Source organism: Tachyglossus aculeatus, chromosome 21, assembly GCF_015852505.1.
Source record: "Tachyglossus aculeatus isolate mTacAcu1 chromosome 21, mTacAcu1.pri, whole genome shotgun sequence".
In the NCBI taxonomy this organism is placed as follows: Eukaryota; Metazoa; Chordata; class Mammalia; order Monotremata; family Tachyglossidae; genus Tachyglossus; species Tachyglossus aculeatus.
Window position 1 is genome coordinate 6668520 of NC_052086.1, and position 15264 is coordinate 6683783.

At 46.0% G+C, this 15264-nt stretch overlaps 1 protein-coding gene across 2 annotated transcripts in view; it reads right to left on the reverse strand.

The window, feature by feature from the left end:
• The window catches only part of PITPNB (phosphatidylinositol transfer protein beta), an 80684-nt gene that overhangs the window by 21042 nt on the left and 44378 nt on the right, over positions 1-15264 (reverse strand). For both annotated transcript variants that reach the window (XM_038763576.1, XM_038763577.1), the window contains exon 8: positions 10583-10660. In XM_038763576.1, coding sequence (XP_038619504.1) covers positions 10583-10660 — 78 coding nt within the window. The remainder of the gene's footprint in view (positions 1-10582; positions 10661-15264) is intronic.

The window sequence follows — 15264 nt, forward strand, 5'->3', positions numbered from 1 at the left end:
TTTTAAAAAAAGGTTAACTTGATTTGAAGGAATATATTTCTATTGAAATGAAAACAATTTAAATAATTTTCTGCTAGACTAAAAATCTATGAGGGCAGGGATTTTGTCTACTAATAGTCTTGTACTCTCCCAAGTGCTCAGCACAACGTAAGCACTCAGTAAAGGTTTTGACTGAATGAGTACGGTATTTTATGGTTTGAAGGGTGTTTTATGGGCAACATTAACTCTTGCTCCAATCGATCCTAAGACACTTACAGAGTAATCCACATTTTACAAGAGAAGAACGCACAGCAAGATTTATCCAATTTCCCTAAATTGACAAAAATAATCAAATTGATAAAAATAAGTATTACTGGAGTCAAGATTTACAGTCCTGGGAGCTACTTCAGCATCTTTCGGGGTGCTTACATGCCAGTTAACTGCTAGCACTGACAACTCCGCCTACATCCTGGGGAAAATGGAGTATGGTATAACCCTCTCTGTTAAACCATACCCTCCCAAGCACTTAGTACAGTGCTCAATATGAACCGATTGAAACTGCAAATGGCCCGAAACTGAATTAATCAATTGACGTTGATTACTGAGCACTTGCTGTGTGCAGAGCACTGCACTAAGCCATGGAAGAATTCAACACAACTGAGTTGGTAGACACAGTCCCTGCCTTCGAAGAGCTTAGACCCGTGCGGACCCCCGATGACTCCCAGATTAGGGGAGCCCCTGCATGATATCTTTTCTGGAGACTCTCAAGGGGTTCTACTCTGCCCAGGTTGAAATGGGTGAGATTTTAACTCTCTCCTTCCCCACATCAGAAGCATCTGGGGAGGGTCCAAAGCCCACCCGATGCCCTGGGGGGATTGGATTCTTCACATCTTTGGGGCCGGTCTATGGTGGAACGTGGAGTAGAGGCAGAAACCCATGCAAGGGGATTTTCCTGTTACCACTCAGAGGCTCTGGTCCTCTCTGTGACACCCATGGTTGTTTTTACTTATTTTAATGGTATATCTTAAGCACTTACTATGTACCACGCACCATATTTTGCACTGGGCTAGGTACAAACTAATCAGGTTAGACACAGTCCATGTCCATCCCACTTTGACAGTTGAGGTAACTGGGGCCCAGAGAAGTAAAATGAGTTGCCCAGGGTCCTCTAGCAGACAAACGGTGGAGCTGGGATTGGAACCCAGGTCCTTCTGATGCTCAGTCCCGTGGTCTATCCACTAGGCCACACTGCTTCCCAGCACCCCTGTTCTTTTTTTGCCTGCCTGCTGCCCATCTCCAGAGCAGTGGCCCAGCTTGGTAGGGTGGCAGGGACCCCAGGTGGCATGCAGGAACCCAGCCCAGAGGAAGGGATGTCCATCTGGATGTCTGCCCACCATCTAAAACTCAACATGTCCAAGACTGAACTCCTAATCTTCCCTCCCAAACCCTGCCCTCTCCCTGACTTTCCCATCACTGTTGACGGCACTACCATCCTTCCCGTCTCACAAGCCCGCAACCTTGGTGTCATACTCGACTCCGCTCTCTCCTTCACCCCTCACATCCAATCCGTCACTAAAACTTGCCGGTCTCACCTCTGCAACATCACCAAGATCCGCCCTTTCCTCTCCATCCAAACCGCTACCCTGCTCGCTCAATCTCTCATTCTGTCCCTACTGGATTACTGCATCAGCCTCCTCTACGATCTCCCATCCTCCTGTCTCTCCCCATTTCAATCCATACTTCACGCCGCTGCCCGGACTGTCTTTGTCCAGAAACGCTCTGGGCATGTTACTCCCCTCCTCAAAAATCTCCAGTGGCTACCAATCAACCTACACATCAGGCAAAAACTCGTCACCCTCGGCTTCAAGGCTCTCCATCACCTCACCCCTTCCTACCTCACCTCCCTTCTCTCCTTCTGCAGCCCAGCCCGCACCCTCCGCTCCTCTGCCACTAATCTCCTCACAGTACCTCGTTGTCGCCTGCCCCGCCGTCGACCCCCGGCCCTCGTCATCCCCCTGGCCTGGAATGCCCTCCCTCTGCACATCCACCAAGCTAGCTCTCTTCCTCCCTTCAAAGCCCTACTGAGAGCTCACTTCCTCCAGGAGGCCTTCCCAGACTGAGCCTCCTCCTTCTTCTCCCCCTCCTCCCCCTCCCTATCCCCCCACCTTACCTCCTTCCCCTCCCCACAGCACCTGTATATATGTTTGTACGTATTTATTACTCTATTTTATTTGTACATATTTATTCTATTTATTTTATTTTGTTAATATTTTGACACCTGTCTACATGTTTTGTTTTGTTGTCTGTCTCCCCCATCTAGACAGTGAGCCCGCTGTTGGGTAGGGACCGTCTGTATATGTTGCCAACTTGTAGTTCCCAAGCGCTTAGTACAGTGTTCTGCACACAGTGAGCACTCAATAAATACGATTGAATGAATGAATGAAAGGGAGCCATCTGGGCATTTCGAGGTGTTCACGTGGCCTTTCTGTGCATCCCTCCTTCACCACTACCCCGTCTCTCGCTCGCTCGCAGGCTTCCCCTCCATCTCTCTCTTCTACAAAAATGCTCAGGACATCCCTTGTGGGTAAGGATCCACCCAGCAGTAAACGCTTACAGTGATCAGAATAGGTTTAAATCCTCATCTGAGATCCCATGGTAGGTACAGAGCTAAGAAAGTCAAGCTACATGCCATTACCTTGGGGTCTCTTTGGGGAATCCTAGAAGGACTGCATTGGGCAACCAAACCTAGGCACAAAGGTGTCCTGCCAATCTGATTAAGAACAGTAAGCGCTCAATGAATATGACTGAATCAATTAACGGAACTACAGTTTCAACATCTGGTGCTGGACCTGATTTTCAGGAGTTGTGGCTCCCCAAGTAGCTGAGTTTGTGTGACCAAAGTTCAGTTAACTGCACTGTGTTCCCACACTGCACTTGATCTCTTCCTCCCTTCAAAGCCCTACTGAGAGCTCACCTCCTCCAGGAGGCCTTCCCAGACTGAGCCCCCTTTTTCCTCTCCTCCTCCCCTTCCCCCCGCCCTACTTCCTTCCCCTCCCCACAGCACTTGTATATATTTGTACAGATTTATTATTCTATTTTACTTGTACATATTTACTATTCTATTTTGTTAATGATGAGCATATAACTTTAATTCTATTTGTTCTGACGATTTTGACATCTGTCTACATGTTTTGTTTTGTTGTCTGTCTGTCTCCCCCTTCTAGACTGTGAGCCTGTTGCTGGGTAGGGACCGTCTCTCTATGTTGCCGACTTGTACTTCCCAAGCACTTAGTACAGTGTTCTGCACACAGTAAGTGCTCAATAAATACGATTGAATGAATGAATGACTGACATGTTTCTCCACTACTCAAGCAATTCCAGTGATTGCCCAACCACCTCTGCGTCAAACAAAAACTCCTCACCCTTGGCTTTAAATCACTCAATCATCTTGCCCCCTCCTACCTCACCTCGCTAACTCTCCTACTGCAACCCAGTCAGTACACTTTGCTCCTCTAATGCCAACCTTCTCACTGTGCCTCAATCTTGTTTCTCACCACCGACCCCTTGACCACATCCTGCCCTCGAACATCCTCCTTCCTTAAATCCGACAGACAGTGACTCTCCCTATCTTAAAACCCTGAGGGCACATCTCCTCCAAAAGGCCTTCTCTAAGCACCCCTCTCCTCTTCTCCCACCCCCTTCTGTATCACCCTGACTTGCTCCCTTTATTCATTCCCCCCTCCGAGCCCCAAGGCACTTATGTACATATCTGCCATTTATTTATATTAATGTCTGTTTGCCCCATTCCATAGACTGTAAGCTTGCTGTGGGAGGGCATGTGTGTTTATTTTTGTATTGTACTCTCCGAAGAACTTAGTACAGGGCTCTGCATACAGTAAGCGCTCAATAAATACAACTGAATGAACAAATCTGTCTCTTCCTCTCCTCTCCTTGCCTCTGCAGCCCACTTTATTCATTCAATCGTATTTATTGAGCACTTACTGTGTGCACAGCACTGTACTAAGCGCTTGGGAAGTACAAGTTGGCAACATACAGAGATGGTCCTTACCCAACAGTGGGCTCACAGTCTAGGACTCACAGTCTTTAGGCACTTCTCCCACAGTGTGGCTTTTAAAATTGTTTTCCTATTTTTCCGTGGCATCTAGGTCTCTCCCCCAACCCCTCTGGAGCTGGTGCCAAAGGAGAAGATAGCATGGCACTTATGTCCATATCTGTAATTTATTTATATTAACGTCTGTCTCCACTTCTAGACTGCAAGCTCGTTGTGGGTAGGGAATGTGTCATTATTGTTAGATTGTACTCTCCCAAGTATTTAGTACAGTGCTTTGCACACAGTAAGCGCTCAATAAATACGATTGAATGAATGGAAGTTGTTGGTTTGGAAATGATGGGCTGTAAAGCCAAAACAGGGTGTAAAATTGGAGGGTCGGTTCTTTAACTCGAAAAGTCTTAAGGTTCCTGGACAGCCACCTTAGTGCTGACCCACCTTTCCATCTTTCCTCCACTTCTCCAGGCCCCAGGTCACGTTTGTTCCAAATTCGGGTCACGTAGAGGAAAACACATGCAGCCTACTTCGCAAGGAGCAGAAACAGCTGACGGAAATTTCCGTTGTATCTTTACAAAGCATCTACAAGAACTGCCTCTTGTCTATGGCCCGGATTCTTTTAGATGACAGGTGAAATGAGCTCTATAATTTTCTGGCGATTTTGCAAAAGACAGAAGCATTATTCTGATTAAAGGGCAGGTGAAAAACAATAGAATATCTATAGTTCCTAGAACCAAATATATCTGTCTACCTTTACATTTGTATGCTTCTGTTGGGCTGAGAAAGCTTTACCCCTTCTTCGACACTTCCCTTTAAAGCACTCGGTCACCTTGCCTCCTCCAAACTCACTTCGCTACTCTCCTGCTACAACCCAGCTGACACACTTCATTCCTCTAATGCCAGCCTACTCATTGTACCTCCATCCCATCTATCCTACTGCCAACCCCTCACCCACGTCCAGCCTCTGGCCTGGAACGCGCTCCCTTTTCATATGTGACAATTACTCTCCCCACTTTCGAAATCTAACTGAAGGCACATCTCCTCCAAGAGGCCTTCCCTTACTAAGCCCTCATTTCTTCTTTTCCCACTCCCTTTTGCATTGCCTTGACTTGCTCCCTTTATTCACCAACCCCAACCGCAGACCCACAGCACTTATGTACAGATCTGTAATTTATTTATTTATACTAATGTCTGTCTCCCCCTCTAGACCTTAAGTCCGCTGTGGGCAGGGAATGTGTCTACTATACTGTTGTGTTGTACTCGCTCAAGCTCTTAATACAGTGCAGCAAGCCCTCTAATATGATTGACTGATTGATTTCCTATTGCCTAGTAAGGGACTCACCGGGCTGTGAGTGCTCAAAAAATATTTGGGATAAGCTGAAACAGCAGGCTAAAATTTCAAGCTACCCAAATCCAAAATGTCAAAACTTGCATAAATTACAAAAATTACCAAATTACACTGCATACATAATTATAAAATGTTACACTTTCCAGGTGAGAAGCAGCGTGGCCCTGTAAAAGAGCATGGGCCTGGGAATCAGAGGACCTGGGTTCTAATCCTGGCTCTGCCATGTTTCTGCTGTGTGACCCTGGGTAAGTCCATTTCTTGGTGCCTCGGCTACCTCATTTGTAAAATGGGGATCAAGTCCTACTCCTTCTTAGACTGTGAACCCCAAGTGGGACAGGGACTGTGTCCAACCTAACCTGTATCTATGCCAGTGCTCAGGACGTGCTCTGCATACTGTAAGTGCTTAACAAGTACAATAATTACTGTAATTATTACACCTTTTTTCTTCAGAAAAAAAAGAGATCACTTAGCCCTATCCGAAGAGCAACCAAAAGGCCAAAAGTAGCCAGGAGATAAGAGGGGAGGGAGATAGAGAGGAGACAGAGGGTACCACAGTCTCCTTCTCCAACACTGTCTGAGGCTCAGTAGTGGACGACCTCTAAATATGTTTAGGGAGATCTGTGATCCCAGCTGCCCCTCATTAACTGCAACAAGCTTTTGTCTTTCAGGAGAAACTGTAACCAAAAATAACATAATTGCATTTCCAAAGGATACTGATTGAGCTTCTGCTGAATGCAGAGCATTTCACTAAGCCCCCGGAAGAATACCCGAGAGCAGTTAGACAGGACCCCTCCACAAGGAGCTTACAATCTAGCTGGGAGTCACACCCAAAATCATTTTCAGAGAAGAGGAAGATATGCTTTAAGAGTAGATATTGGAAATTCAGACGTACAAAACTGAAATGAGAAGTTGGGAGTGCAGAAGTACTGAGATGGGGCTTCCTTTGGCAAGAAAAATCACAAAAACTAGTTTTCCCAGTTGGGAGAGATCTTCAGGAATGTTTTACCATTAGAAGATGTCCTGGCCAAAATGCAACAGTAGAAGGAAAACCATCTAGTAAACAATCAATTGGGCAACGGTATTCAATGAGTGCTTACTGAGTGCTGAGCACTGTACTAAGCACTTGGAAAAGTCTGATACAACAGAGTTGACAGATACGATTCCTGATCCCAGGAGTTTACATGAAGGAATCAAAGTGAGAAAATTTTTCACAAGACACTGGAATAGCTAGAAATAGTAATAATAATAACGATAATAATGATGGTATTTGTTAAGCTGTTACTACATGCCAGGCACTATACTAAGCGCCGAGGTGGATACAAGCAAATTGAGTTCGACACAGTCCCTCGTCCCACATGGGGCTCAGAGTTTCAACCCCCATTTTACAGATGAGGTAACTGAGGCCCAGAGAAGTGAAATGACTTCCCCGTGGTCACAGAGCAGGCATGTGGCAAAAGCGGAATTAGAACCCATGACCCTCTGGCTCCCAGCCCCGTGGCTCTATCCACTACATCATGCTGTTTCTCTAGTAGCTAAGCTCGTGTCACTGGGAAGAAACAGAGTAACACTAATACAGCAGGGTAAGGCATGCGAACTCAAGAGAAATGTAGGGTGCCTTGTCCAAGTTTTGCCTTGAAGCATAAAATTTCATACACTATAAATCACTCTCCCATTACTATGCACAAGAGCCACGTTTGATTGAGTGTTGATGCCTAAATAATAGAAAACATGAAAGAAATGTATTCCTTGAAATAAGAATCCTACCTTCACGGGCTAAGTACACATACACTACGCCTAAGATTTCAAATAAAACAAGCTTTCGACAAAAGATACATAATGGCAGATTAAAAGGAAACAGACAGGTTTGAGGCCTTATCTAAAATGACATCCAACTTCATTCCTCGGCACCGCGCTGGACTACGCTCCTAAACGATATGGTTGAATCAAATCGTGGTATTAAGACACGGAATGGATTTTCATCAGATCTGTTCAGAGCTCTTTCTAAATCATTATTATGTGGGACGGATTATTTACAATAATGTCTATCTCCCCCCCAGACTGTATAGTTGTTGTGGGCGCGAAACATGTTTACCAACTCAGTTGTTTAATGCTCTGCCCACAGTAAGTCCTCAATAAATACCACTGATGTTGAGTGGGCACATAGTTTCTTCCCCAAAGATACTGATTGCTTTTCTCATAATTCATAAATTAGTAAATATTCCCACCCAAACTTCAGTCTTCTAATTGTTCTGAACTCTCCAAAGTGCTTAGTATAGTGCTGGGCACATAGTGGGTGCTCAACAAAGGCTCTGGTCAATTGAGCTCTACAGAGATGCCTTTGCTTGCGTCTCCACCTATAAATACGTATATCTATCTCTCACACACACACATACACACACTCATGCATGCACGCACACACTCTGCCCCCTTCCTGAAAATGAATTTCAGGGCTTCAGTTTGCTCCAATCAGTGTGTTGGGCATTCCATAAAACGCTTCATCACCCATGGAGAATACTCCAATTAAGTCCCCAAACTCTCCAGGGCTTACAGAAAGCTCCTTTAATGAACTGCCATGACAATGGTGTGCAGTAACATTACAATAACCTTTAATTGTCAGGCCAAAGATTAGCACCTAGTCATGCTCTGTCTAGGTATAAATGACCCGTGACTGGTTTAAAAAGAAAAAAAAATAGGGTTGCAGAGGAAAAGCCCTGATGGTGGAAAATGTGATCTGAGCCTGTTTAATTACTGGAAAGCTTTTTATTCTCACTTTCTTCTGTTCCATCTGCATTAGCTAATTGAGCCTTTCCTTTAAGGTTTGTCATCCAACATGACAGCAACCCTGCATTTTCCAGGACTTCTGGTGGTAATCCACATTTGCTCTTCTAATCAGAATTTTCTTCTTGTTCTGTGACTAGGGGAGGGCTCTCATCTGAGACCACCACTACGTTCCCCACCTTCAAAGCCCTCCTGAGTCATACCTCCTCCATGAAGCCTGCCCTGACTAAAGCCCTCGTTTCCCCTCCTCTGCATCACTTATGCACTCAGATCCGCTCTCAGCTCCACAGCACTTCTGTACATATCTTCATTTCTCATCTCTGAAACAGGTTTTAACATCGTCTCCCCGTCTAGACTCCAAGTTCCGAAAGCAGGGATCATAACTACCAACTCTATTTTACTGTACTTTCCCAAGTGCGTAACAGCGCACTGCACACAGTAAGTGCTCAATAAATACTACTGATTGATCGAACCTCTCAAATAGCTGAATTCTCCTTGAAAAACTGTTCCCGTTGTTTCTTTTTTATGGTATTTATTGTTTTCTATGCGTCAAACACTGTTCTAAGCTCTGGGTTAAGTACATGTTAATCAGGTTGGACACAGTCCCTGTTCTGCATGGGATTCACAGCTGAAGGGAGAGCAGGTATTTAATCCCCATTTTTTTAATCAGTTGAAGAAACTGAAGCTCAGAGAAGTGACGTGACTTGTCCAGGTTACCCAGCAGAAAAGTGGCAGAGCCGGGCTTAGAACACAGGTTCTTGACTCTCAGGCATGGGCTCCTTCCATTAGGCCATGCTCCTTCTTTCTTTGTCAAGCAATACTAGTGACAGCTCAAAAACGACAGGGCTAACAGTTTGGGCTCACTGGTCAGTACCCACTGAAGACCTCACAAACCCAAGGCACACACCTTCACTCAACAAAGATGCTCAGACGCTTTCACTTCTCCAATGAACCCCTTACTGTCCCGGGAGGGTATGTTGCTTGTCTTTTAAGAGTTTTTCAGATCCCTATTATTCAATCGTATTTCTTGAGCGCTTACTGTGTGCAGAGCACTGTACTAAGCACTTGGGAAGTACATGCTGGCAACATATAGAGACAGTCCCTACCCAACAACGGGCTCAGAGTCTAGAAGGGGGAGACTGACAACAAAACAAAACATGTGGACAGGTGTCAATTCATCAGAACAAATGGAATTAAAGCTAAATGCCCATCATTAACAAAATAAATAGAATAGTAAATATGTACAAGTAAAATAAATAGAGTAATAAATATGTACAAACATATAGACAAGTGCTGTGGGGAGGGGAAGGAGGTTAGGGTGGGGAGGATGGGGAGGGGGAGAGGGAAAAGGGAGCTCAGTCTGGGAAGGCCTCCTGGAGGAGGTGAGCTCTCAGTAGGGCTTTGAAGGGAGGAAAAGAGCTAGCTTGGCGGATGTGCAGAGGGAGGGCATTCCAGGCCGAGGGAAGGACGCGGGCCGGGGGTCGATGGCGGGACAAGCGAGAACGAGGCCCAGTGAGGAGATGAGCGGCAGCAGAAGAGCAGAGGGTCCGGGCTGGGCATTCACGAGAAGTAGCATGTACTGGTAGATGAAGCCCAGGCTTGAGAGTCAGGAGGTCGTGGGTTCTAATCCCAGCTCTGCCACTTGTCTGCTGTGTGACCTTGGGTAAGTCACTTCACATCCGGCTCCGCCACTTGTCTGCTGTGTGACTCTGGGCAAGTCACTTAACTTCTCTGGGCCTCAGTTCTCTCATCTCCATCTGCCATCGTTCTGGTAGTGGCTCCATAGAGTTTTCTTGGTCAAAATCCAGAAGTGATTTACCATCGCCTCCTTCCACACAATAAACTTGAGTCTCTGCCCTCAACTCTCTCCCACTGCCACTGCTGCCCAGCAAGGGTGAGTTTTGTGAGTATTATGCCCAAAGAGACATTCTCAGGACACTTTTGTTGTTCCTGGAGCCCACATCTGTTAACTTCCAGTTTAACTGTGGCGGAGTAAAGCGGATCATCTGCCCTTATCAAAAGCCCAACCCTGTCTGTGCCATTTCTATTTCCACTTTGGCATCACCCCACCCCGAAGTGTCTCCAGATCCAGCAGGGAGTCAGTCGATAAAGACTATCGATGCCAAGAAGGTCGGCTCACGGTACCTCACTCAAAGAAGCAGCGTGGCCTAGTGGCAACAGCCCAGGCTTGGGAGTAGGTTCTGATCGTGGCTCTGCCACCTGTCTGCCAGGTGACCTTGGGCAAGTCACTTCACTTCTCTGGGACTCAGTTACCTCATCTGTCAAATAGGATTAAGACTGTGAGCCCCTCATGGGCCAACATAATTACCTTGTATCTACCCCCGTGCTTAGATCAGTGCTTGGCACATAGTAAGCACTTGACAAATATCATCATTATTTATGATTATTACCTTCCAGTTGGGTCCCAAAGGTCCTCTCTTGGTCTTGACTGACTGGAATAAGGCTGGATCCTCATCGGCTTTATAGTCCTGTAATGCAAAGCAGAACAGAGTGAGATGAGAGGAGCAGAATGGAAAAACTGGCAGCCTTGCCCAAAGAGGCACCTCTCCAAAACCGGTCGACAAGCAGCGTGCTTTTGCTTGCCTCAGACTTCTCCGATCGCTCTTTTAACAGCCCATCCTTTCACTCATTCATTCAAATCAGTCGTATTTATTGAGTGCTTACTCTGTGCAGAGCACTGAACTAGGTGCTTGGGAGAGTATAATAAACAGACACAATCCCTGCCCACAATGACCTTACAGTCTAGAGGGGGAGACAAACATTAAGAGACATAAATAAATTACAGATATGGACATAAGTGCTGTGGGGTTGGGAAGGCTTCAGTCTGGGTTACCCATGTATGATTCCATAGTCCCCAAAACTGTCCCCAAGGGTTGTATGGGGGCAGGGTGAGAAGAAAGGTTTTCCTTATTTCTGATACCTGACAGAGTTCACCCAAGCACTACCAAAGACAAAAGTCCTGGCAATCCCTGAAGGCTGGGAACAAGACACAGGCTAAAAAATAAAGAGCCGTGAGATGGCAGTGGACAGAAATCCGTAGATTTTCATTTCCTCAGGAGAGCATTGGAAACATTCAGGCAGTGTTATTTTCATTATTATTATGGTATTTGTTAAGTACTTACTATGTGCCCAGCACTGTATTAAGCCCTAGGGTACACACAAGCTAATCAGGCACAGTTCCTGTCTTACATGGGGCTCACGGGCTCACAGTCTTAAGGAGGAGAGAGAACAGGTATTGAGTGTCCATTTTACAGATGAAGAAAGTGAGGTACAGAGAAGCAAAGTGACTTTTCCAAGGCCACACAATGGTTAAGTAGTAGAGCGAAGATGACAACCCAGGTCTTCTGACTCACAGACCTGTGCTCTTTCCACTAGCCACGCCGCTCCACACCCACTATTATTACTAATAAAGTGTCTTTAAAATCTGGCAGGGAGTGGTGAGGCAGCAAATGGGATGAATGAGGAAATCACACCCGAGGAGCCAAGAAAGGCTGTCCTAGATTTATCACCTCAGTCTCCCCAACAGCCACCCTCCAGAGTGTGTAAGCTTTTTGTGGGCAGGGAATGTGTCTGTTGCCGTAGTGTACTCTCCCAAGCACTTAGTACAATGCTCTACACAAAATCAGCGCTCAAGAAATATGACAATAAATAGAATGAATGAACAAACTGACAACACCCTTCCCTCCATGCATCTGTGCTGAACTAAACAGCCCTAACAGAGCCTGGAAGCAAAGGCCAGCCTAGACCCAAGGTGACTGCTTTGTTCCACCAGAGAAACAGCGTGGCCTCACAGAAGGAGCATTGGCCTGCAAGTCAGAGGACCAAGGTTCTAATCCCGGCTCTGCCATGTGTCTGCTGTGTGACCCTGGGCAAGTGACTTCCCTTCTCTGGGCCTCAGCTGCCCCATTTTTCAGATGGGGTACTCCCTCCTACTTACACTGTATGTCCCTTGTGGGATGGGGCTGGGTCCAACCTGATTAACTTGCATCTACCCCAAAGCTTTGAACATGGCTTGGCATATAGTAAGTGCTTATAAATAACACACTTATTATTATTATTACCAGGGAAGGCATAGGGTCTCACTGGACTTCTGGGCCTAAGCCAATGGAGCAGGAAGTTTGGCCCTGGTGCCATGGACTACCAATGGGACTTACTCCCTATTCCCCACAGTATCAGAGAGCACCAAAGCTTGGGCATCTTTTGATTTTATTGAGCACAGACACCTTTGCTCTTAGGCGGAGAGGTCTACCCTTCCAAGGATGACTATATAGAATAAGGTAGCATACCCCCCCAAAACAATAATAATAATAATAATGATTGTATTTGTTAAGCACTTATTATGTGCCAGGCACTGGGGTAGATACAAGGTAATCAGGTTGCCCCAAGTGGGGCTCACAGTCTTAATCCCCATTTTACAGATGAGGGAACTGAGGCCCAGAGAAGTTAAGTGACTTTTCCAAAGTCACACAGCTGACAAGTGGCGGAGCTGGGACTAGAACCCATGACCTCTGACTCCCAAGCCCGGTCTCAAGACCATGAAAAAATGCTTTCAGAGTTAGAAAAAAAAGAAAAAGGCCTTCCCTTTTCTCCCTTCCACTTTACGTTGTTTCCAGTTGGGATGATACCCAGTGGGACTCAATCCCAGCCACGCTTTGCCCACAAGAAGGCTGTGCCTTTTTGTGTTGGCACACACAACAGCTGCAGCCTCTTATGCCACCTGCTCAATCAATCAACACTATTTGTTGAGTACTTTCTGTGAGTGGAGCACCATACTAAGCGCTTGGGAGAGCCTCTTTATTTCTGGATCCTTAAGAAGCTTTTGCTCGAGAGAAAAAAAAAAAAGAGCTGCTCCTTCCTCTATGGCAGTGTGCCCTTGATGGTCTGTCCTCAAAAACTGGCTTCCAGTTTTCAGCCAGGATGTAACACCTTCTGGCTTTGCCTTAAACATTTGCTCTGTCCTCCTGACTTCGGGTTTCCAAATAGGGATTTGGGGGACTTTTGTGTGACAACAAGAGCCTGTCAGGTTACAGAGTACCATGGTGTTGTTGCAAATGTGCATGGCAATGGACACAGAATGCAAATCCAATGCTGCAGATGTCTTCTGGGCCCACGTGATCAATCACACCAAGAGACAGTATCTCCCCACTAAAAGATACCGGTGTCACTTCATTTCCTTCTCTACCTGAAACCAAATACCTCTGGGCCTTGAAAACACTAAGCAACTGACAAAAACTCTCCACAACCAGAGTTTGACCATATCACCTACAAGAGAAGCAGTGTGGCTCAGTGGAAAGAGCCCGGGCTTTGGAGTCAGAGGTCGTGGGTTCAAAACCCGGCTCTGCCGATTGTCAGCTGTGTGACTCTGGGCAAGTCACTTAATTTCTCTGGGCCTCAGTTCCCTCATCTGGAAAAAGGGGATAAAGACAGTGAGCCCCCCGTGGGACAACCTGATCACCTTGTAACCTCCCCAGTGCTTAAAACAGTGCTTTGCACATAGTAAGCGCTTAATAAATGCCATTATTACTATTACTAAAGGTTTTACCAGGCCACTGCATCTTGTTGGTGTCTGTGGCATTTCTGTCCCTTTCCAGTCGCTCGGACTTCTACCTAACATCTGCGGGTTGAGATTCCCCGTTCTAATACATTTTTGGGCTAAACTCCTCGTGCGTTTCACCTCCACAAAATACCTGCCCTACCACTTGACTGTAATGGATCCCACTTATTTTACACGTGAGTGCCGTCTGATTTATTCCCCGATTGCCACGAACAAATGTATTCCTCCGCGGATGACAGTCTCAGCAGCTAGAATGCAAACTCAGCTACCAATTAGAGCTGCAAATGAGCAGTAGCGTGGAATAAGACAGCCTGCTGGCTTTGTTAGTGTTCCGTCTCCATTAGGGTCCCGAAGGGAAACGGGAAGCAACGAGGAAGAGAAGCCTTAGGCTTGGGGAGGACTGTACTCGCCACCAGATGTAGGCGTCTCATCTCATCAATTCTTTTAAAATTCTGTGGGAGGAGATGCTGGGGGAGGAGGCAGCTGGAGACCCCTCAAATCTTCAGCTCCTGGGTATTCTGAAGGCTCAATTTACTATGCGCTTTCTAAGATCCTCGAGAAAAGGGAAAGCAAATTCACTGGGCCAAAGTCATGTATTTTTAAATGGAGAGATTTTGCTTGTTCAAGGTGGACTGGGTTAGGATATTTTTGTTTTGCTGTTTCAAAACATATCTTATGATTTTAATTTATTTTTTTTTTTGAGGCTTTCCCTTAAACATTGAGGAAAGAGCAAGATGTCACTTGGAAAAAAAAAATCCTCTAATATCAGGAACGGAATTGTTTCCCAGAAACGAGTTGCTGAAAACCAGAGGAAGCCATGACAGTGAAAGGAAAAAAGAAACCAGCAAACACTAAGATAGAAACTAAAGGTTCTGGGGAAAGTTGCGGTGCGGTCATGGGTTCAAATCCCAGCTCCGCCAATTGTCAGCTGTGTGACTGGGCAAGTCACAACTTCTCTGGGCCTCAGTTCTCTCACCTGTAAAATGGGGATTAAAACTGTGAGCCCCACGTGGGATAACCTGATCACCTTGTGTCCCCCAAGCACACAGAACAGTGCTTTGCACATAGTAAGCGCTTAACAAATACCACTATTATTATTTTTCTATTTAACATAGAGGAGCTATTTAAAATTAGTTTTATTATAGTGCTACAGTACCAGGATTTCCTCTGGAGAACTAATAAAACATAAATGGCAAATCCATGTGATTACTGGTATGCTCTTTTATAAATGTCTGTAATTGCCAACAAGGCATTGGTCCAAGGACTCCATCATTTGAACAGGTGGTCAGTCAGCCAATTGTATTGACCAAACACTATGTGCAGAGCACTGTACTAGGCGTTTGGGAGAGTTCGGTGTAGCACTAGAACACACAAAGGGCAACCAGACTGAAAGAGCTTTCCAGGTGGAGGGGAGTGGGAAAGGAGGTCCAGTGAATGACTGAGCTGGGGGGAAGGGAGTGGGGTTGGGAGGACTGATTGGTTGAATGTCTTGTTGCTTGCTGGAAAGCGCACAGGGAT